General features: G+C 43.6%; 1 protein-coding gene across 1 annotated transcript; it reads left to right on the top strand.

Moving 5' to 3' along the window:
- Nucleotides 1–1,901: 1,901 nt before the first annotated feature.
- Nucleotides 1,902–18,164, top strand: THEM6 (thioesterase superfamily member 6). Its single transcript, XM_081012869.1, has 2 exons — nucleotides 1,902–2,693; nucleotides 15,869–18,164. Exons 1-2 carry the CDS (start codon nucleotides 2,184–2,186, stop codon nucleotides 15,980–15,982), a joined length of 624 nt encoding a protein of 207 aa, XP_080868995.1. The 5' UTR covers nucleotides 1,902–2,183; the 3' UTR covers nucleotides 15,983–18,164.
- The last annotated feature ends 6,718 nt before the right edge of the window (nucleotides 18,165–24,882 follow it).

Raw genomic sequence — 24,882 nt, 5'->3', positions numbered from 1 at the left:
GTGCTAGATATCCTTAGCAGTAAATAAGCCAGGGTGGTGATATTGGATATAAATTTGCTTCCTCCCTAACCAAGTGGTGTGATTTAAATATCAGTGGAAGGAAACGACATTTTGCAATCTGATTTCTGGAAGAGAAGGATTTCTGAAATAGGAGGTTGTGACAGGGACGCTCCAGGTGTCCCTGAAAAGTCATTGTTTTACAGGGTGGGCTTGAGATGGCAGGACCCTAGAACCACAAGTGGGGACTGAGCGCCTCAAGTACAGCGTAAGAGGGATCATTCAGGAGACAGGCAGTACTTGAAAACTGAGAACGGTTTGCAAATAAATAAATATCTTTCTGCTCCTACAGCACTTGCCCCTTTCTTGTTGCAATGCTGTTAGCATTTGTAAACAGATGTTTTAGTGTACCTTATTTGTTAGAATTGGCTGTTTTAAGGATTTAAATAAAAGTGTTTTTTTAAAGAATCCCGTCTGTCAATCACATTATGTTCTGTATCCATCATCACACACACACACAACGCATTCGACATTCAAACATATTACTTAATGTAACCTCGCCACTGAGAAGATGGAGCTATTGATATAACAAGGTCTTGATTTTGGTCATTAACATTGTTAAAGAAAGGGGTCCACGTTTCTTCATTTCATTTGAATGCTTATATTTCTATGCAAACCTTATAGAGGCACAATTACTAGTCCGTTTATGAAATCTTGTGTTTCTTCTTCCCCAGTCTTCAACAGGATTGCTTTAGTAATACTTACAATTCTAGTTGTTTTAACGTGCTGTTCAGTGACTCTTGTCTCCCTGATCTTATTCTGGCTTATTCTTATAATTATTGTAACTTGTAAATTGTTGTATTTTTAGCTATTTTTAAACTGCTGGATTCTGACCGTAATAAACTGGTTGGTTGATTCTATTTCTATGCTGATTTTCACTCACACGAGTCACAAAGCAGCTTACATACAATGAATGATAACATCGTAGCACATCACAATCACAACATAAATCATATAAAACAATTAACAAATCATCAGTAAAACAATGACAAGAATCATCAGTATTTATTTTTATTATTTGTTTGTTGAATTTATATACCGCCCTGTACCCAGACGTCTCAGGGCGGTTCACAGAAAAGATCGCAATATATAAAATAAGAATAAAAACAATAACCCAATAACATCCCCCCCAAAAAGAGCCACGTTTTACAAGCGTATAGGATGTCAATCAGGTCAACCAAAGGCCTGGTTAAAACGGAACGCTTTTGCCTGGAGCCTAAAGGTGTATAATGAAGGTGCCAGGCGAACTTCCCTGGGGAGAGCATTCCACAGACAGGGAGCCACCACAGAGAAGGCCCTGCTCTTGTGTTGCCACCCTCCGGACCTCTCAATGGGGAGGCACATGAAGAAGGGCGTCAGAAGATGATCTCAGGGTTGAGAACTTTAAAGCATTAAGACCAGAAGGTGGAAAACATGGAAATAACGAGAAGAGGCAGGACTGAAAATTTGGAGATAGGCTTCAGAGGTCCGGACTTTGGGGAGCCCCGAAAAATCAATAATTACAATTTGGATTACAATTTGGTCTTTTTTTATTTTATTTTCTTGTTTTTAATTGGATATTGATGTGGATATGTTGATTGGCTGTTTTTATTGGAAAATCAATTAAAATAATGTTATTTAAACAAAAGAGATGACCTCAGGGTCTGGGTAGTAAAACAATCACCTTCTATTAACAACGTAAGTAATAATAAAAAAATGGCTAAATAGCACAACCACCAGAAAAGGCATATGATAAATTTCACATATTATAAAATTCCTGGAAGGTGTCTCTTTGCATGGCATTTAACTGTTGAAAAAATAATAATAATAATTTTGCAGAGAGCTGGCGGCGCGCAAGGGGGAGCTGTCCAGCAGACTCGTGCAAGCGAGCAAGCAACATCATCGTTACATAAGGCCGGCCGAGGAAGACGCTGAACCTGCGCAGGAAGCCGGAGAGGCGGCTCCGCGCGCAATGGAAGAGGAGGGCGGAAGACGGCAGAAGGAAGAGGAGGAGGAGCCGTGCCGGTGACCTTCGCTCCCCGGCGCCGGCTTTGCAAGACGGCTGCAAGCGCAGCTTCCCACGCGCGCTGCCCGGCTCCTCTGCAAGCACCGCCTCGACGGCGCGCCCAGCTGCTTCCCTTTGCGCCATGGCGGAGCTGGCGTGGGCTTTGGGGGCCTTGGCCGCCCTATTCGCCCTGCTGGACGGCTGGTACTTGCTGCGGGTGCCCGTGACGCTGCTGTACGCGCGCTGGGCGCTGCCCACGGTGTGGGACTTGCTGGAGGAGCAGAGCTTCGCCAGCCGGGTGCTGCCGTCGGACCTGGACTGCCTGGTGCACATGAACAACGCGCGCTACCCGCGCGAGGCGGACCTGGCGCGCCTGGCGCACCTCACCCGCTGCGGGCTGCTGCGCGCCGTCCGGGGCTTAGGCGCGCACACGGTGCTGGCCGCCTCGACGTGCCGCTACCGCCGCTCGCTGCACCTGCTCGAGCGCTTCGACGTGCGCACCAGGCTGCTGGGCTGGGACGCGCGCGCCTTCGTCCTGGAGCAGCGCTTCGTGCGCGCACGGGACGGCTTCGTGTGCGCCGTGCTCCACGTCCGGCTGCACGTGGTGGGGGCCAGCCCCGCGCAAGCCGTCGAGATCCTCTGCCGCAGGAAGGTGAGTCGGAACCGGGCGGGGGGAATGAGCTTAGCCAGGATTTGAGTTCTTGGGGGGCAAACAAAGTTGCTGAGCTTCTTTTGGGGTTGGGGCAGAACATCAGGTAAAGATAAAGGGACCCCTGACCATAAGGTCCAGTAGTGACTGACTCTGGGGTTGCGGCGCTCATCTCGCTTTATTGGCCGAGGGAGCCGGCGTACAGCGACTAAGCCGCTTCTGGCAAACCAGAGCAGCGCACGGAAACGCTGTTTACCTTCCCACGAGAGTGGTACCTATTTATCTACTTGCACTGGTGTGCTTTCGAACTGCTAGGTTGGCAGGAGCTGGAACCGAGCAACGGGAGCTCAGCCCGTCACGGGGATTCGAACCGCCGACCTTCTGTCCCACGTCCCTGAACCTCAGATAATGGGGTGCTTTTCAGTGATATTTGTGGATCTGCCCCCCCCAAACAAAATCCTGCAAACCCCGCTCCAAAAAAGAAAAAGAAATTCTGGCTACGTCCAAGGGCTAGGGCAGGCCGAGTGGGTGCAAAATTGTTCTTCGGATCCTAATAATTCACTAAACCTAAACATTTAGCACCATTATTTGTTTGTATGTTTGTCTTATTGAATTTATATACCACCCTTTCCCCCCAGGGGTCTCAGGGCAGTTCACAGAATAAGATCAAGATATAAAACCATAAAATACCTAATAAAAATAAAAACAACAACCCAATAGCACTCCCCCATTAAAAAACACACACATTTTAAAAAGGCAAAGGATGTAAATCGGATCAACCAAAGGCCTGGTTAGAAAGGAATGTTTTGCCTAAGGCCTAAAGGTTTATAATGAGGGTGTCAGGTGAACTTCCCTGGAGAGAGCATTCCACAGGCAGGGAGCCACTGCAGAGAAGGCCCCGTTCTCATGTTGCCACCTTCCGGACCTCTTGAGGAGGAGGCACACAAAGAAGGGCCTCAGAAGATGATCTCAGGGTCTGGGTATGTTATTACGGAAAGAGGCGGTCCTTGAGGTATTGCGGTCCTGAGTAATTTAAGGCTTTACAGGTCAAAACCAGCACTTTGAATTGGGCCCAGAAACTAATTGGTAGCCAGTGCAGTCGGACCAGGATCAGTGTAATATGCTCAAACCGTCTTGCCAGTCCGGTGAGCAACCTGGCTGCTGAATTCTGCACCAGCTGAAGTTTCCAAACTGTCTTCAGAGGCAGCCCTACGTAGAACACCTTGCAGTAGTTCTGCCACAGTATTTCCATTGTTTCATTTGTTTCTTATATTGAATTATACCGTATTGCAGTTTGGGATTCTGTGGAGTGCAAACTGCAGTACGATACAGTGCAATCTATAAGAAATGGAAGTGTGATTAGAAATCGTACAACATCTGGAGCAGTGCATTACAATGGTAGGGAAATCAGCAGATTCCTAATTTCTTAAGCTCCTCCGCTTGGTCTGTGCTTTCATGCATCTGAAGAAGTATATTGCAGGCCCCTACAAATTCATTATTCAGGAAGACTTGGGGAATAGTAGGCCAGTTGGAATGGTTTTTACAGAACCTCCACGTGTCCCTATTTTCCAGGGACAGTCCTGGTTTTACAGAAGCCGTCCCGGTTCCTGATTTGATCCCAAAATGTCCTGCTTTTCCTTAGGATGTCCCTATTTTCATCAGAGAAAATGTTGAAGGGTATGGAATTATGCAACCCTTGACCCAAGGAGAAAACAATACAATCTATAAAGGCAGCCCTGTTCAGGGAAGTTATATAAAAACATAACAAAACATTAAAAATTAAATACGTTGGGAGCCACCCAGAGTGGCTCGTCAGATGGGGGCGGGTTATAAATAATAAAATTATTATTATTATTATTATTATTATTATTATTATTATTATTATAAATGATTTTTATTAAAGTTTTAAACAATAAAAAAAGAAAAGAAAATCATACACAATACATATCTCAAAAAAAAAAGATAACAAAAACAAAAACAAAAATTATTATTATTGAATTTGTTGTTTAGTCGTGTCTGACTCTTCGTGACCCCCTGGACCAGAGCACGCCAGGCACTTCTGTCTTCCACTGCCTCCCGCAGTTTGGTCAAACTCATGCTGGTAGCTTTGAGAACACTGTCCAACCATCTTGTCCTCTGTTGTCCCCTTCTCCTTGTGCCCTCCATCTTTCCCAACATCAGGGTCTTTTCCAGGGAGTCTTCTCATGAGGTGGCCAAAGTATTGGAGCCTCAGCTTCAGGATCCGTCCTTCCAGTGAGCACTCAGGGCTGATTTCCTTAAGGATGGAGAGGTTTGATCTTCCTGCAGTCCATGGGACTCTCAAGAGTCTCCTCCAGCACCAGAATTCAAAAGCATCAATTCTTCGGCGATCAGCCTTCTTTATGGTCCAGCTCTCACTTCCATACATTTATTATGGAATAGGATGTCCCAATTTTCATCAGATAAATATTGGATGGTACATTTCTATGATTCAGAAGATCCCTTTGAGGTGACAAATTTTGGCCTCCCACAGAGCACCATATTACGAAAGATTACCACTTTGGGCGGCTTCCAACTTAACATAAAAACATAATGTTATTATTTATTGTTATTTATTAAATTTGTACACCGCCCTATGCCCGCAGGTCTCAGGTGCAGTTCACAGGATAAAAGCACAGTATAAAAACACAAAATACATAAAATAAAAGCAACCTGATAACTCTCGCCTTCCCCAACACGTTTAGCAAGGGTGCAATGGATAACAGTCGACCAAAGGCCTAGTTAAAGGTGAATGCTTTTGCCTGGTGCCTGGCTTCATTATTCTATAAAGCTATACAGATGTTTTCTAAAGATTGTAGAGCTACTTACTGTGGTACCTCGGGTTAAGTACTTAATTCATTCTGGAGGTCCGTTCTTAACCTGAAACTGTTCTTAACCTGAAGCACCACTTTAGCTAATGGGGCCTCCTGCTGCCACTGCGCCGCCAGAGCACGATTTCTGCTCTCATCCTGAAGCAAAGTTCTTAACCTGAGGTACTATTTCTGGGTTAGCGGAGTCTGTAACCTGAAGCGTATGTAACCTGAAGCGTATGTAACCCGAGGTACCACTGTATATCCTTGGCTGAGGGGGTCACATAACTCCACTGCTTTTTTCTGGTGGGATGCAGGGGTATGCGTACCCCTAAACATTTTGTGAATCTAATAAGTTTGGCCTCATTTGAGGGGCAGTATTTCAATATTAGTAGGAAAATGAGAGTACCCCTCAACGTTTTTTTAGAAAAAAAGCACTGCATAACTCCATATCCTCCGACATATGCTGTCCAGGGTTGTAAAGAGTGCAGAGAGAATAATTGGGTGCACTCTTCCCACCTTGGATCAAATCTCTTTTTTTTTAGAATAATATTTATTAAAGTTTCAAAAGGAAAAAAATCACATTAATAATAATAAAAAAACAATAAAAAAGAAAGATACAAAGTAGAAAAACAAAGAAAAAACAGTTAAAAACAATTCCATCTTTTCCTCACTTCTTTTACGTTTACTTGTTTCCCGGACCTCCTCATACCTCCCTCTTTTGTATTCCAATTCAATTTGTTAATCCAACAATTCCTTTCCCTCCTTTTTAATCCTAATCCTTAATCTTGATATATTATGACATTAGATTTTTACAAATTAAAAACCAATTTTTCCATATTCTTTTGTACCTATACAGCTAGAAACCACTTAACTTCAATCCAACATCATTCTAACATTCATTTATTTTGCAATATTTCTGTAAATAGTCTTTAAATTTCTTCCAATCTTCTTCCACCGACTCTTCTCCCTGGTCACGGATTCTGCCAGTCATTTCTGCCAATTCCATATAGTCCATTAATTTCATCTGCCATTCCTCCAGTGTGGGTAAATCTTGTGTCTTCCAGTGCTTTGCAATGAGTATTCTTGCTGCTGTTGTAGCATACATAAAGAAAGTTCTATCCTTTTTTAACACCAATTGGCCGACTATGCCCAGGAGAAAGGCCTCTGGTTTCTTCAAGAAGGTATATTTATATACCTTTTTCATTTCGTTATAGATCATCTCCCAGAAAGCCTTAATCTTTGGGCACGTCCACCAAAGGTGAAAAAATGTACCTTCAGTTTCTTTACATTTCCAACATTTATTATCAGGCACATGATAGATTTTTGCAAGCTTGACTGGGGTTATGTACCACCTGTATATCATTTTCATAATATTTTCTCTTAAGGCATTACATGCCGTAAATTTCATACCTGTGGTCCACAACTGTTCCCAGTCAGCAAACATAATATTATGTCCAACATCTTGTGCCCATTTAATCATAGCAGATTTCACCGTTTCATCCTGAGTATTCCATTTCAACAGCAAGTTATACATCTTTGACAAAATTTTAGTTTTAGGTTCTAACAGTTCTGTTTCTAATTTTGATTTTTCCACCTGGAAGCCGATTTTCTTGTCCAAATTGTATGCCTCCATTATCTGGTAATAATGAAGCCAGTCTCGCACTTTGTTTTTTAGTTTTTCAAAACTCTGCAGTTTCAATCTATCTCCATCTTGTTCCAAAATTTCCCAGTATTTCGGCCATTTGACCTCCATATTGAGCTTTTTCAAAGCTTTCGCTTCCATCAGTGACAGCCACCTTGGGGTTTTATTTTCCAATAAATCCTTATATCTTATCCAAACATTAAACAATGCTTTCCTGACAATATGGTTTTTAAATGCTTTATGTGCTTTGACCTTATCGTACCACAGATATGCATGCCATCCAAATACATTGTTAAAACCTTCCACATCCAAAATGTCAGTGTTTTCAAGAAGCAGCCATTCTTTCAACCAGCAAAAAGCTGCTGATTCATAATAAAGTTTGAGGTCTGGCAGGGCAAATCCACCTCTTTCCTTTGCATCTGTTAGTATTTTAAATTTTATTCTGGGCTTCTTGCCCACCTTGGATCAAATCTACGCTTCCAGGTGTCATAAGAAAGCGGCAGAGATGGCACAGGATAGTGTGCACCCTGGAAATGATCTCTTTCAGCTTCTGCCTACTGGAAGAAGGTACAGTGGTACCTCAGGTTACATACGTCTTTTCTAGAGAGTCTTCTCTTCTCATGAGGTGAGGTGGCCAAAGTCTTGGCGCCTCAGCTTCACGATCTGTCCTTCCAGTGAGCACTCAGGGCTGATTTCCTTCAATTACAGCAAAAGGCCGCCATCATAGGTAGCTGCCTGGGCCCAGCCACTGTAGAGGAATCAGCACAGAGTGTTTCCATAGTTTTATCTATGGAACTCCCTGCCACAAGAGACAATGCTGGCCACCAGCTTTTAAAAGAGGGCTAGACAAATCCACAGAGAAGAATTCTTCTTATGTCCCCATGCATGTTGAATTGTCTGAGGAGATGGAAACTTTAAATTAGACAGTCCGTATTTCCGCCCTGGCTAAGCTGAATTCGCTGGCACATGCCTTTCGAATTGGTGGCGTTCGATTTCCATAGATTAACCAGACTTTTGAGTGAAGGAGTAACCTCCTCTTGTCTGCCCTGAACCTTATTTAATTCCATTTATGACTCCCTTTCCATAAAATATCTGGAGGCGGTTTCGCAATAAAAAGCATCAGCAGTAAAAGACAATTACCCGGTTCCATATATGAAAACAATTAGAACAATTAAGAATGCTTTCATACGTAAAAATAAAAGTTATTTAAAATCCAGTTTGGAAGCCAACCGAGATAAAGGTCTTCCAACATTCAGCTTCGTCGGAGGCAGCAAGGCTCCTGAATACAAGTCGTTGGAAGTCATGGGAGGAGAGAAAATGCTTTTGTGCTTAAATCCTGCTTGCAGATTTCCCTTTGGGGCATGTGATTGGGCAGTGTGAGAACAGGATCATAGAGAGTCCACCGCCTTCCAATGGGATGGGTAAAGGTAAAGGGACCCCTGACTATTAGGTCCAGTCATGACCGACTCTGGGGTTGTGGCACTCATCTCGCTTTATTGGCCAAGGGAGCCGGCGTACAGCTTCCGGCTCATGTGGCCAGCATGACTAAGCCGCTTCTGGCGAACCAGAGCAGCGCAAGGAAACGCCGTTTACCTTCTCGCTGGAGCAGTACCTATTTATCTACTTGCACTTTGACGTGCTTTCGAACTGCTAGGTTGGCAGGAGCAGGGACCAAGCAACGGGACCTCACCCCATCATGGGGATTCGAACCGCCGACCTTCTGATCGGCAAGCCCTAGGCTCTGTGGTTTAACCCACAGCACCACCTGCGTCCCCAATGGCATGGGTAAAGAGGCCGTAATTATACCCACTATGACAAGCACGGCTGCGCCATTAGGATCCAAACATGCTAAAATCCTGCTGGCCTTTTTTTTAATGTATACAGTCGTATCTTGGAAGTCAAACAGAATATTTACGTATGCAACTACGGCGGCAAGGTTATTGATTGCCAAAAATTGGAAAAGCAGCAGCGTCCCAACTAAAACAGACTGGTTATCTAAAATGATGGAATACTTCCATATTGCCGAACTAACAGGGAGGATAAGAGGAGATATGGTACAAAAAGTGAATAAGGAGTGGGCTATCTTTAAGGAATACATCCAAATTTGTGTCGAAAAAGTAGAATTTCTGACAGATATTGAGTGAATCCAGAAAAGAATTACAGTGAAAGGAGAGTAAAGTCAAGATAGAAGAAGAGATTAAAGAAATAATGAAATGCGTTTAAGCTAGTTGGGAAAATAAAGTTGCATAACAAGAATGGCTGGAAGTCAAGTCACTTGGTGGGTGTCTGTGTGGGGTAGGTGTGTAGGTATGTTGAAATGTACAGTATAGGTAGGTATTATATAGAGTAATGTAGTACTGTATTATATAGAGTAATGTAGTAATGTTTTATGTTATGAAAATTAGGTAGTGTGTTGTGTATGTGTATTGTGTAAATGTATATGTATGTGTTTTATATGTTAATTTAAAAAAAAAAAAATTTAAGGAAGTCAAACGGAATCTGTTCCAAAAGTCCGTTCGACTTCCAAAATGTTCAGAAACCAAAGCGTGTCTTCCAGCTGGCTGCAGGAGGCTCCCGCAGCCAATCAGAAGCCCCGTCGGACATTCGGATTCCAAAGAACGTTCACAAACTGGAACAGCCACTTCCGGGTTTGCGGCATTTGGGAGCCAAAGCGTTCGACTCCCAAGACGTTCGGGATCCAAGGTCCTTCTAAAACTGCTGATTTTTAATTGGAACATTTTCAGGGAAGCGTTTTCTTGACACCTGATTCCATCAGCGTTTATAACGTGTGTATTACGTTTTGTGTAACAGCTTAGAGGTTTTGATCAGAGGTCGGCAAGGCTTACCGGACATGGGCCGGATCACTCCTGTGGAGATCCTCCGTGGGCCGGGCCGGCGAGCGCGCCGCCGGAAATCACTTCTGCGCATGCCCAGACGCCGGAAATCATGCCTGCGCAGAAGCAATTTGTGGCGTCTGGGCATGTGCAGAAGCAATTTCCGGAGCCGTGGAAGAGAGCCCCCACGACATGCTGCACCAGTTTAGTGCAGCGCGGGGACTCACTGAGCGGGCAGCTCGGGGGCCGGTTAAGCAGCCCTCATGGGCCGCTTCTGGCCCATGGGCCTTAGGTTGCTGACCTCTGCTTTTGTGTTGTTGATTTTTTGGATATATCTTTATTAATTTAAAATAAATGCATTTATGAAAAAACAGACGGACAAACAAGTAAACAAACATACAGTCAAACAAACAAATAACAGAAGAATCAAACAAACCACCGCACTATAAGATACAACAAGATTAATATAACTATCATCATAGATACTCCTGGTACTGAAAACAATTATAAAACTTATAGAGAAGAAAATTAAAACTGACTTCCAATTAATCTCACTGTACTTTTATCTATCCATTACTTTTTACCGCACAGTTACATATTTCTTATATAGTTTCTTTTTACCTCCCTACGAACTTCTATTTATACAATACAGGGACCAGCCTAATTCTGCCAAGATGTTTCCTTTTAGTCCATAGTTTTCTAAAGATTCTTTAAAAATTCTCCAATCCTTATAGACTTTTTGTTTTGGGTGGCCTCTTACTCTTCCTGTCGCTTTCGCCAGCTGCAGATATTCTACCATTAGGATCTGCCAATCTTCCGTGTTTTTCCAATTTCTTGCTACTAAAATTCTGGCCACCGTTATTCCGTACATGAACAATGTTCTTTTGCTGACCTCTGCTTTTGATGATGAAGCATTGCGTAAATCCTATATAATTAAAGATTAAATTGCTGCCACCCGCAAATGCCTTTCATCTAGAAAGCTAGCATGTCAGGGACAAACCGTGAGCTCCCTGATATCACCATGAGCAGAAAAGCAGAATTCATAGGAGAAGACAAACAACCTTCTAATCACCAGTGGTTAACAAATGAGCCAGCTATGTAATTTACAGAGCTTCTGGCAAGGAGAAATTGCATTAATAAGGCTCTTGGAAGATGCTCAGGGGAGAATACCATTGCATGCTCACTCTTATGCGCATGTCCCTGTTCTACCCATGTGTGAGTTCCTGTGTCCCAGTGGATTGACAGGAATCTGCAACATAGGATTATAGAAACAGCAAACAGTCTTTGTTGTTGTTGTTTAGTCGTTTAGTCGTGTCCGACTCTTCGTGACCCCATGGACCAGAGCACGCCAGGCACTCCTGTCTTCCACTGCCTCCCACAGTTTGGTCAAACTCATGTTGGTAGCTTCGAGAACACTGTCCAGCCACCTTGTCCTCTGTTGTCCCCTTCTCCTTGTGCCCTCCATCTTTCCCAACGTCAGGGTCTTTTCCAGGGAGTCTTCTCTTCTCATGAGGTAGCCAAAGTCTTGGAGCCTCAGCTTCAGGATCTGTCCTTCCAGTGAGCACTCAGGGCTGATTTCCTTCAGAATGGATCGGTTTGATCTTCTTGCAGTCCATGGGACTCTCAAGAGTCTCCTCCAGCACCATAATTCAAAAGCACCCATTCTTTGGCAATCAGCCTTCTTTATGGTCCAGCTCTCACTTCCATACATCACTACTGGGAAAACCATGGCTTTTACTATACAGACCTTTGTTGGCAAGGTGATGTCTCTACTTTTTAAGATGCTGTCTAGGTTTGTCATCACTTTTCTCCCAAGAAGCAGGCGTCTTTTAATTTCGTGGCTGGTGTCACCAAACAGTCTTACTACACCATAAAGACTTAACAGGCAGGGTGGATTTGATTTCAATCAAATCAATTTAAATCATGATTTAGATCAAGATTTGAAACACTAGTCAGTAAGGCTTGATTTAAATCACTAGTCAGTAAGACTTTATTTTAATCTTTTTTTTCCCCCAGAAAGACTCATTCTTGCTGGTCTAATCTTAATATTTAACAACCCAATGAAGGTTTCAATTTTTGGAATAATAAACTTTCAGAGTAGTTTTTACAGTAATATCAAAAATTACTGATTTGGTTATACTATAAGAAATACGTAGACAGATAATTATGAAATTATTGTTAGGTTTAATAAGTTAACTGTTTATATTTGGACAACTTTTCTGCTGTACTTTATTGGAAGGAGAAAAATAATCATTTCCTTAATAACAATTTTTAAAAATTATTTAACTAAAGCAATAACATAGCATCCATGTTTGTTAACTGATGCAGTTAAACAATTAATAAAAAAAAACTTAGACTGAGTTTTACCATACACATGAAAAACTTAAAACAACCCTTGTTTCCTGATGAATAGCCTTTGGACTATAATGTAACTTAAATAGAAAACTATCTTTAGAAAGATTTTTCCTCCGAAAGCATTTTATTTTAAAAATCTGATTTAAATAATAATAATTTAAAAATTAATTATTATTTTTTAAATCATTGATTTTTATCCACCCTGTTACCAGGTTTCTTGTTGTTTAGTCGTGTCCGACTCTTCGTGACCCCTGGACCAGAGCACACCAGGCACTCCTGTCTTCCGCTGCCTCCCGCAGTTTGGTCAGACTCATGTTGGTATCTTCGAGAACAGTGTCCAACCATCTTGTCCTCTGTCATCCCCTTCTCCTTGTGCCCTCCATCTTTCCCAACATCAGGGTCTTTTCCAGGGAGTCTTCTCTTCTCATGAGGTGGCCAAAGTCTTGGAGTCTCAGCTTCAGGATCTGTCCTTCCAGTGAGCACTCAGGGCTGATTTCCTTCAGAATGGAGAGGTTTGATCTTCTTGCAGCCCATGGGACTCTCAAGAGTCTCCTCCAGCACCAGAATTCAAAAGCATCAACTCTTCGGTGATCAGCCTTCTTTATGGTCCAGCTCTCACTTTCATACTTAAAATGTTGGTGGACTCAAGCCTGCCTTGTCAGTTTCTTGAAGTGATCTCTTAGCTGGCAGGTATATAAGGGAAGAAATCTTGAGCGGAACGGCAGTGAGTTGCAAAAATTAGTGAGTGGCTGCGGTGGTACAGTGGTTAGAGCAGAGGTTCCCAAACTTATATGGCCTCTTGCCACGTTTCCAGAAAAAAATTACTCGGCGCCCCCCTGGAAACCTGCCTTCTTTAAGCGAACAAACAGAGAGATACAGTGCCAAATTTGCATTCTTTTATGTATCTGTATTTATACCTACGTCCGACAACATTGGCCAAATCCTGGTATGCCCCACGGAGAACCTTAAGGTCCACAAATAATAACATTTTGGAGGTCCCAGGTCGCAAGGTAGTTACATTGGTCTCAACTAGGGCCAGGGCCTTTTTAGCACTGGCCCCGACTTGATGGAACGCTCTGTCACGAAAGACTAGGGCCCTGCTGGACTTGACAGCTTTCTGCAGGGCCTGCAAGACAGAGCTGTTCCACCTGGCCTTTGGTTTGGACTCAGTCTGACCATTATGTTTTCCCTCCCCTTATGGTCTTGATTTATCGGCTACTTTTAAAATGAGGCTGTATTTTAAATTGCATTTTAGCCTGTATTTTAAATTGGGGTTTTTTTTCCCCTACTGTGTTTTTTACTGGTGTTAGCCGCCCTGAGCCCGGCTCTGGCCGGGGAGAGCGGGGTATAAATAAAAATTATTATTATTATTATTATTATTATTATTATTATTATTAAATAGACAGGCAAGCTGTGATCCATTTCCTGGACCTGGGGAAGCTGTAAAGGGTTTCCCCAAACCTGAGAAAACCCCTCGCCTCCAGCACAATGGCCAGATCCAGGGGAAATCTATGTCCCCGTCCCACAACGGCACCCAAGCTGGTGGTTACCATCATTACGCAACCAAACTTGGCTCTTTTTTCACATTTAGAAATCAGATTTTGAGAATTGGATTGCTTTTTCTTTTTTTCCCACATGAAAACCAGCTTTTGTTCCTCGGATTCATATTGGATTCCGCCACCCCTTGCCCCCTAGGCCTAGTTCATCTTCTTTCTCTGCTCTTTTTTTAAAAAAAAATCTTTATTAATTGAAATTACACACTTATACAAAGAATTTACAATCTCATACTACAAAAAGAAAATTAAAGAAAAAACAATTAAGAGAAAAGAATAGAAAAAGCAAATTTACGTACATAAAAAACCCCTTAACCTTCCTAATTAATACTTAATTAAACACTTAAATAAAAAAGACTTCTGACAAAACGAGTCTTCCAGTCATTTGCATGGCTGTCAACGTTTCCCTTTTTTTAAGGGAAATTCCCTTATTCCGAATAGGATTCCTCACAAGAAAAGGGAAAAGTTGACAGCTATGAATTCTCATTGTACTGTTTATACTTTCGTTTTTTCCACACAGTTTTATATTCTTTAATATTGTTCCCGTCTATTCCACAAACGGTATTTGTTGTGTTTACAAGTATCACTCAAGTTCTGCTAATATGGTGTGGTTGGTACAATATGATCTTACATAATCCTTAAATATTCTCCATTCTCCAAATATTTTCTGGTTCAATACTCCTCTAACTATTCCCGTCAGTTTTGCTAGTTGTAAATATTCTAACATGAGTATCTGCCAATCTGTAATTGTCGTTACTGTTTTGTTTTTCCACTTCCATGCCACAAGAATTCTTGCTTCTGTGGTGGCATACACGAACAGCGGTCTTATGTCTTTCTTAATTTCTAATGGTAAAATGCCTAAAAGAAAGATCTGGGGGGGGGGGGGTTAAAGGTAAGTCTGAATAATTTCTTAAATTCATTATAGATATTATCCCAGAATTCCCTCTAATGATTGCACAAGTCCGCCATGTCTGGTAGTATGACTCCACATCTATTTTACATCTCCAACAAATCGGTGGCCCTCTTTTATGCATTTTCGCTAGTTTCAAGGAGGTAAATTCACAGCATGCTATAACCTTAGGGAGATCATGAAGATGTTATATACCGTATTTTTTGGACCATAACACTCACTTTTTTCCTCCTAGAAAGTAAGGGGAAATGTCTGTGTGTGTTATGGAGGGAATGCATACGGGTGGCGGGGGGGATCTGCTGCAGTCGTGAGCAGAGGATCCATGGTTCCCCTTCCTTCCCTCCTCCGTGGCTCGCTTTGAAACAGCAAAGTGGGAGAAGAGCCGCTGAGTGGGGAGGAGAGAGGGACAGAGAGCCTCCTTCTTTAAAGGAGCAAAGCGGGAGAGGAGAGGAGCCGCTTACACGAGTGTAAGTGGCTCCTATCCAGTTGGCTCCTTTAAAGCAAGCAGGCTCTCTGTCCCTCTCTCCTCCCCACTCAGTTCGCTAAATAGCATTATTAGCAGCATCCTTCTCCACACACCCCATGCGTGCTCCTTGTCCCTTAAGTGCTTTTCCTTCCCTCCCCACTTAAAACGTGGTTACAAAGCACGGATCCACATGGATCCTCAGGATTTTTGCACTGGGTCACCCCAAATTCACCATCAGATCACATAGCATGTCCATGGCTACATCTTGCACCCAAAAAAATCACGCACCCACTGTTGCCTGGGGTTGCAGTGGTGCAAAAACGTGGTTACAAAGCATGGATCCACATGGATCCTCAGGGTTTTTGCATTGGGCTACTCCAAACTCACTGTCAGATCACATGTCTGTGGCCACAGCCACAGTCTGTGGCCATGAACCACAAAAATCATACATCCACTGTTTCGTTTAGAATATTTTTTTTCTTATTTTCCTCCTCTAAAAACTACGTGCGTGTTATGGTCGGGTGCATGTTATAGAGCGAAAAATACGGTATATGGCATAATATCCCCTTCTTTCTCTGATCTTATAGGTGGAGTCTCCTGAACTTCCTGAGGAAATACTACACTGGTTGAAATACAATGAAGTCAACAGCCAAAAGTTACGGGCAGAGAGCGATTTGCAGGAAAACAACAAGGAAGAGTAATGGGATACCTCAAACCCGTTATGACCTCAGTGCAGGATCCTTCCTTCGGAATCGCTGAGGATTATTAAGACTCCCCTTTCCAGCTACCGTGAGAAATATAAAGTTCTTGCACCGCAGCAACAACAAAGCCAGCCAATTTGATAGTCAGCCCCAAAGGATTGGGACCACGCGGATCAGTCTTATGGTTCCACCCTGTCGGCAGCCATACACAGGGAAATAAGGTCACGCCAACCCAACTGTAGTATAGCACTGGATTTAGTCACGATCCTGTCCTCATCCCCTGGGCATTACTCGAGAACAGGAATGCCGTCCCCCTGTTCTTAACCTGTACTTGTTTACGAAAGCCAGCCCTGATAGTTCTGTGGTGACCATCACAGCCCAGAAAACTTAGGAGAGATGTGTTTTGGGTCTATGAAAGGGGAACCCAGTTGACTTTTTGATTTGAGATCACCACAGATCCAGGGCTCTGCAGAAACCAAAGTATAAATGGGCAACCTAAGTCTTGCGGGGAAGCCTGAGTTGGCGTCTGCTTACAAACTGGAGCCAGCGACATTGCTCTCCAGATGTTGTTGAACTAAAGCACACCTCGTTGGCTGAGGCTGATGAGGGTCCACAACATCTGCAGAACATCGTTTTGGCTACCCCAATCTACTGTGACGGATCTGCTGCCATTTCGCATTCGCACACGGCTGGCTTCATGCAAACGCTTGAAATCGGAGGTGGGGGACCTGTGGTCCTCCAGATGTTCCTGGGACTACATCTCCCATCATCCCAGGCCATTGTGGCTGGGGCGGATGGGAGTTGGAGCTCCAAACAAGATCTGGAAGGCCACAGGTTCCACATCCCTCCAGTGTTTAATGGAAACAGGTGTACATCCATCAGAGTCCAGGTGAACCACAGAAGACCTTCAACTCTTTCTGCTGGAAGGTCTTGTAGGCCTCCTAGCAGAAAGAGTTGTGCCAGGCAGGCCCCACCCGTGGCCAGCTGATTTTTCTTGAAGTGGGGGACATTCCAGTATTAGGACTTGGCTCAGGCTTCCTCAAACTCGGCCCTCCAGATGTTTTTTTGGTCTACAACTCCCACTATCCCTAGCTAGCAGGACCAGTGGTCAGGGATGATGGGAACTGTAGTCTCAGAACATCTGGAGGGCCGAGTTTGAGGAAGCCTGACAGCTGAAAGGGAATTCCGTGTAACACATCCGATTCCCACAGCCTTGCATGAGCTAGCACCAGTTTAATACAGCAGAGACAATCAGGGTATGATGTTCACAGCACCAAATATACAAAACAGGCACAGACTTATTTCATTCTACATGGTTCTTCTGTTCCAGAGAAATTTTTTCTCCCGTACATCTGGTGAACCAGGAGAAAACCAGCGTGGTTTAAAATAGCTTTGAGGAAAAATTGTTGTTCGTTCTTTATTGTTATTTAATTTCTCAGTGCTGAAGATTGGTTGGTGGTTTTCAAAAGGGTTTTTTTTTAAAAAAAAAAGTTCATCTAGTGGAATAGACAGATCAACCATTTTGCGCAGGAGAGAATCAGCACTGTCTTCAAGTCTTATTTATTTAACTTATTTTCTTTTGCACTGATACGTTGCTTTTTTCCGTTTGAGGCAGTTTGCAGTCTTGAAGCGAGAGCTTGCAGCCCGGCAGAGGGAGGAAAACAGAGAGGAACATGATAAAAATTGGGTACCAGTTCCCGCACAATTTAATCAATTCCGTACTGACCACAGAGGGAGCCATGTTTGGGAGGAGAGGGGTGAAATTACAGTTGGACCAGTCTCACCTGCATAGATTATGTGGGCAGGTGAAATTTAGGCATCAAGTTACACCAAGGATGGCTAATGTCGTTGCCCTGCAGATATTGCACTATAACTCCCCATCACTCCTGACCAACCGCCATGTTGGCTGGGGGCTGATGGGAATTTGGAGCAATGCCAGGGGACACAGTTTGGTACAGCTGAGTTTGAAAATACAACTTCAGGCATGTTCTCCCAAGCTGACTTGGAAATGACCTGAGATCTCCCCACAAAAAAAGTGCTTGGAAGTCATTCTTCCAAGCTACTCCATTTTAAAAAAATTTCCTTGCCAGTCGCCCTCCTACTGTGGTACCTTCAACGAACAGTGGTAAATTTTACATGTAACGTAAATGCAGCTAAATAAATATGGGCTGGTGCTACCGTGTTTGTCTTCTTTGTTCCTATTTTGTGGGGTTTCCAGGGCAAATTCGACCACGTTTCACCCATTTGCACAAGGCACCTTTTTGGTTCTCATTAGGTTTGTGGAGTTAAACTATGGAACTCCTTCCCACAGGATGCAGTGATGGTCCCCCCGCGTGGGTGGCTTTAAAAGAGGATTGGAACGAATCTGGAGTGGAGTCCAACCTTGTACAGTGGTACCTCAGGTTACATATGCTTCAGGTTACAGACTCCGCCAACCCAGAAATAGTACCTCGGGTTCAGAACTTTGCTTTAGGATGAGAACAGAAATCGTGCTCCGGCGGTGCAGCGGCAGCTGGAGGCCACATTAGCTAAAGTGGTGCTTCAGGTTAAGAACAGTTTCCGGTTAAGAACGGACCTCCGGAATGAATTAAGTACTTAACCCGAGGTATCACTGTACTTCTGGCAAATCCTGCAGCCAGACTGGCACCAGACGTCTTGCTCTGCTTTCCTTTGGAACACGTCGGCAAAGGGCGGGAGATACAGGGGCGTAGGAAGGTGGCGGTCCACTCCAGGGGGGTGACAATAATAATAATAATTTATTATTTATACCCCGCCCATCTGGCTGGGCTTCCCTAGCCACTCTGGGCGGCTTCCAACAAAATATTAAAATACAGTAATGCATCAAACATTAAAAGCTTCCCTGAACAAGGCTGCCTTCAGATGTCTTCTAAAAGTCTGGTAGTTGTTTTTCTCTTTGACATCTGGTGGGAGGGCGTTCCACAGGGCGGGTGCCACCACCAAGAAGGCACCCTGCCTGGTTCCCTGTAACTTGGTTTCTCGCAGTGAGGGAACCGCCAGAAGGCCTTCGGTGCTGGACCTCAGTGTCTGGGCAGAACGATGGGGTTGCAGACGCTCCCCCCCCTGGCACGGCACCAGGTGCACGGGCGCCGATGAAGCTAGCTTTGCCACTGTCCGGAATTTGCAACCATAGGATAGCTTGGGTGGCTTTAGAAGGGAAATAGACCATTTGTGGCAGTAGATGGAAAGGGCTGCTTTGAGACTCAAGTGGTGAGAAGTGGGGTACACCAATTAAAATAAATAACAAGTGCCTACTAGCCGTGATTTTTATTCTTTGCCTCAGCAGATGGCGACCGTATACCTCCGAGTCCTTGTTACTGGGGAAACACAGGTGGAGAGAGGGATGTCATTGCATTTTAAATAAAAGCACACATTCTACTCATGCAAAAACAACCTGATTCCCGGACTGTCTGTGGGCCAGATTTAGAAGGCGATTGGGCCATATCCGGCCCCCGGGTCTTAGTTCGCCTACCCATGCCTTAGTTCAGGGGTCAGAAAACTTTTTCAGTAGGGGGCCGGTCCACTGTCCCTCGGACCATGTGAGCCAGACCATTGGGGGGGGTGAATGAATTCCTATGCCCCACAAATAACCCAGAGATGCATTTTAAATAAAGGCACACATATAAAAACACGCTGATTCCTGGACTGTCCGTGGGCCGGATTTAGAAGGCAGTTGGGCCGGATCTGGCCCCCGGGCCTTAGTTTGCCTACCCATGGTCTAAATGAAGTACAGTGGTACCTCGGGTTAAGTACTTAATTCGTTCTGGAGGTCCGTTCCTAACCTGAAACTGTTCTTAACCTGAAGCACCACTTTAGTTAATGGGGCCTCCCACTGCCACCACGCGATTTTTGTTCTCATCCTGAAGCAAAGTTCTTAACCCGAGGTACTATTTCTGGGTTAGCGGAGTCTGTAACCTGAAGTGTCTGTAACCTGAGGTACCACTGTAAATTAATAGGGCAGGGAGAATTTGGGGGGGAAAGCGTGACTAAGGCTGCCTCTGTAAAGCCCCATGTTGCTGCATTAATTTTATTGCAATGATAACTTGGAGAACACGCTGCTTAAGCTACTTGTGTTCTTTAGGGGAGCTGAGCTCCGTGCTTTGCAGCCCAATAACCACTAAGGGAGAAACTCACAGCAGCAGTTTGAATGCCAGAGACCTCTGCACCCCCTCTCTGGTGTGTACAGGAATGCGCAAAGGCAACGTGAGAAAATGACCTCGCCGCATTTGAAGCCACTCACGTAGACACAGCCTAAATGTGAAAAGCCAGGATTATTGATTTCTCACATGAACTCCCAACAGGGGTTTCTGGGAATGAGCAAAAGGTGCAAGACATTGCTGCTTTTGCGGGAGTGATTCAAGCGCACAACTGGAAAATTCGTTTTGCGTCACTGAAGTGGGTTGTGTCAGCTTAGCGCAACAAATCCGCTTTTTCAAAGGACATTTCTGAAGCTGGGAAAGTGACTGAAATGCCCTGAGAAGCGTGAGAGGAACAGATAACATCATATGTGGGAAGATGTATAAACACAGCACAAGGAAATCAGGATGAATGCTCAATGTTGTATAATCTGCCCATAACCGCAAGCAAACAGATGCTCAGCAAAGGCGTAGTCCCACCTCCATGTAAGTTTTGTGCAAGCAGAGCAGGATAAATGCTCAATAAATTGGTTGTTTGGGTGAGTCCAGAAATGCACACTGCATTTCCTATGTGCTCCTAGTGGGGTTTCCACTGTATTTGATCTGGAAACTGCAGTTAGTGCAGAAATTATTATTATTATTATTATTATTATTATTATTATTATTAGAATTTATATACCGCCCTATACCTGGAGGTCTCAAGGCAGTTCACAGAACAAAATCAAAATATAAAACCACAAAATATAGAATCAAAAACAACAACCCAATAATGCCCCCCCCAAAAAACCCCACATTTTACAAGGGCATCAACCAAAAGCCTGGTTAAAAAGGAACGTTTTTGCCTGGTGCCTAAAGGCCCCCAAAAAAATTAAAAGGGGGAAAAACTGGGTGTACATCTCCAAAATATAAGATAAAAACCAGATAAAATAAAACCTACATACAAGCAACCGTGTTTTGTGTTGTGTAGGCTCCTATGATGTATGTCATGGGCCACCAATCATGTTAAGTTAGAGCTTAATAATTATTTCACTATTAATATACTTCTTCTTAATTGTATTTCACTATTAATATACTTCTTATTTGTATTTCATTTCAACAATTACTTTGATAAAATACATATTTTATTATGTGCAAATGGCTTTAGAGACCTATGAGGTCCATAAATGACCATATAGCATATATTCAACGAACAAAAACAGCGACAATTTGTTGTTGACAAAGGACAGCTGGACATAGAAAGGGCCCCATTACCTTCAGGAGCTGAGGGCCTCATCCAACCTCAATCCGGCCCTGGTCCTGTGCTTCGTTGTTTTGCACCAAGAACTTTTAACAACAGCTGCAAAAGTTGCTCTGTCCTGATAAATGAACTTCCTAACGAAGCTTTTCTGCACCCTCAAATGTTCACTGATCTCACCTGAGCTCTTGCAGGTGGGACAGTCTGTCAGACCAAGCAATGCAAATAGAAGGTTGGTCCACAAATGCGCAAATGCTCTTTCACAATGCTTAATCCTCCGTTTGCTCGGTGGATTTAAATGCACATACTTCTGTCATTAGACACCGGAGGAAGAGCTGGGACTACCAAAAGGACAGTTATAAAAGAAGGCTTAGCAGAGGGTGAGAACGACATGCTTGAGGCAGCAAGAATAACTGCTGTAATAAACGGAAATCTGCCCTTATTCCCTCATGGGGGACACAAGAGCCCTTATAGAGTCCTTTGCAGGTTCTTCATCGGTCAGAGAAAATAACAGAGGCCAACCAGAGAATATTGAGAAGCAAAGCAGCTAGTAAGCTAATAAGATATTTATTTAACTGTTGTAACACGGTGCCCCCTTCACATGCAGGAGAAGGAGGAGGACCCAGAACCCTGGTGTGCCTGCCCTTATATAGACATTTTAAATTGCCAGCCCTGGAGTCCAAGACCACCCCCAGAAACATCATACATACATCACAGAAAGGGCGGTCTACAACAGAAATCTGAGTGCGTTGTTTACCTCCTGTCTGGCAGGTTACCTGTTAATGCTTACTTGATTGGATACCCTGGGGAGCCTGGGTAAATACTTAGTTCCTGAGCCAGGTCACAGGCTCACCCTATTCATACACAGACATACCCTTAAGACAGGATTTGTGAAGGAAAAGACAGTGGGGAGGCTTTTCCATTTTCCTTGACCTTGCAGAGAAATCATTTGTTCAGTTGGAGAGACAAAATGGTTTCAGGGCTGTTTCCCTGTGCTGCTTCAGATATGTGGTTTATATATTTATGTACATGTTTGCTTGGTACATTTATATAAAATATATATAAATAAATGTTCATATCTATAAAAGACCTTAATTTTTTTATTTCACTGCATAAAGTTGGAAAGATCATTCTATTGTAAAGTTGGAAGGGACCCTGAGGGACAATTCAAATTGTGGGTGCTGACCTTTTCTGCTTAGACACTGAGGTCCAGCTCCGAAGGCCTTCTGGCAGTTCCCTCCCTGTGAGAAGCAAGGTTACAGGGAACCAAGCAGAGGGCCTTCTAGGTGGTGGCGCCCTCCCTGTGGAACGCCCCCCCCCAACAGATGTCAAGGAACTATCTGGCTTTTAGAAGAAATATGAAGGCAGCCCTATTTAGGGAAGTTTTAAAAATTATTATTAATATTCTGTTGGGAACCGCCCAGAGTGGCTGGGGAAACCCAGCCAGAAGGGCAGGGTATAAATAAATTATTATTATTATTATTATTATTATTATTATTATTGCAATACAATAATAAAATAATCTTTATTGTCATTGTCCCATACAGAACAACGAAACTGAAAAAATCTACATCAGACATTCAAAAACCAACAAGCCTGCTATCCCAGCTATCCCAGCCTGTTTAGCCCCCTAAAAACTCTGATACCCCATAATTAAATACAATATACTCCCATAGAGACTACCTAACACTGCGTTTAAAACCAAAATTGCATTTGGATAGAAACTGTTTCTCAGGCGGCTAGTCCTGGTCTTTATAACCCTGTAGCTTCTTCCATTATTATTATTATTATTATTATTATTATTATTATCATCATTATTATTTTTTGCCCAACACAGGAATTGAACCCACAACCCTGTGATTAAGAGTCTTATGCTCTACCAACTGATCTGTCCCAGGTCATCAGTTCTTCGGTGCAAAGCAGACAGTGGCATCTTGTCAGAGCTGAACAGCAGTTTACAGGCAACTAACCTATTGAATTAAAGAATTGTAAAAGGGACCCTAAAGGGTCATCCAGTCCAACCCGCTGCCATGATACCTTCTTTATCGCAGCTCTGGCTCACGTTAACCTTATGGAGATGCAACATAGGATTAAATAGAGTAAGTTCCCTTATACCAAGTCAAAGTATTGCTCCTTTTAACTCAGTATTGTCTGCACTGACTGGTAGCGGCTCTCCAGGATTACAGACAGCGGACATTCCCAGCGGATCTATTACAAAGGAAATCTCACCAACTATATACAGATATCTAATTTCAGGCTTTCTTGGTAATCCTGCTGTCTTGGACTTCATTCAAACCAAACATTGGCTTTCTCAACTGCCAGGAAGTACCTTAAGCATTTTTGTGGGAGATTAGCAGCCAAATCAGCATCTTAAAAAGCAGAGACATCGCCTTGCCGACCAAGGTCCATATAGTTCAAGCTCTGGTTTTCCCAGTAGTGATGTATGGAAGTGAGAGCTGGACCATAAAGAAGGCTGATCGCCGAAGAATGGATGCTTTTGAATTCTGGTGCTGGAGGAGACTCTTGAGAGTCCCATGGACTGCAAGAAGATCCAATCTCTCCATTCTGAAGGAAATCAGCCCTGAGTGCTCACTGGAAGGACAGATCCTGAAGCTGAGGCTCCAATACTTTGGCCACCTCATGAGGTTAGGGTAGGCAAACTAAGGCCCAGGGGCCGGATCCGGCCCAATCGCCTTCTCAATCCAGCCCGTGAACGGTCTGGTAATCAGCATGTTTTTACATGAGTAGAATGTGTGCTTTTATTTAAAATGCATCTCTGGGTTATTTGTGGGGCATAGTAATTCGTTCATTCCCCCCCCCAAAAAAAAATATATATAGTCCGCCCCCGACAAGGTCTGAGGGACAGTGGACTGGCCCCCTGCTGAAAAAGTTTGCTGACCCCTGGGATAGGCTCAGCAGGGAAAGCTCAGAGGGCAACAACTGAGCCATGGCAAAAGTGAAAACTGCGAAGGACATGACAAAACACGAAACTTAGATCGCCTATGGACTGTCAGTGTTTTGCACGATGGATCAAATCTCAGTCTGGGAATGAAGTTCTCTGCAATTAAAGTAGATGATTGTGTTCTGATGCAACAAATCCATCTATACGCCAGCCATCTTCAAATATCTCAAGGGCTGTCCCGTGGAAGATGGAGCAAGCTGGTTTTCTCCTGCTCTGGAGGGTAGGACTCGAACCCATGGCTTCAAGTGAAAGGAGATTCTGACTAAACATACGGAAAAGCTTTCTGACATCAAGAGCTGTTTGACAGCGGAACAGCCTCCCTTGGGAGACTGTGGACTCTCCTTCCTTGGAGGTTTCTAAACAGAGGTTGGATGGCCATGTGTCCTGGATGTTCTAGCTGAGATTGCCAGGGTTGGACTAGATGGCCCTCAGAGGTCCCTCTATTACAATTCTATTAAATTCTCTACAATTCTATCCAGTCCACTTTTACGTATAAAAAAAGATTTTGTAGTTAGGAAACTGATGAAATCACGCACAAAACAGTGTGGGA

This window comes from Podarcis pityusensis (assembly GCF_964106645.2).
Source record: "Podarcis pityusensis genome assembly, chromosome: 7".
NCBI lineage: Eukaryota > Metazoa > Chordata > Lepidosauria > Squamata > Lacertidae > Podarcis > Podarcis pityusensis.
The sequence above is the reverse complement of the archived record's forward strand: the minus strand, read 5'-3'. Positions and strand labels throughout refer to the sequence as shown.

Coding starts and splice junctions, on each gene's coding strand:
- THEM6 (XM_081012869.1), top strand. CDS start 2,184: ATGGCGGAGCTGGCGTGGGCTTTGGGGGCCTTGGCCGCCCTATTCGCC. Junction 2,694..15,868: donor AGATCCTCTGCCGCAGGAAG/GTGAGTCGGAAC, acceptor CTGATCTTATAG/GTGGAGTCTCCTGAACTTCC.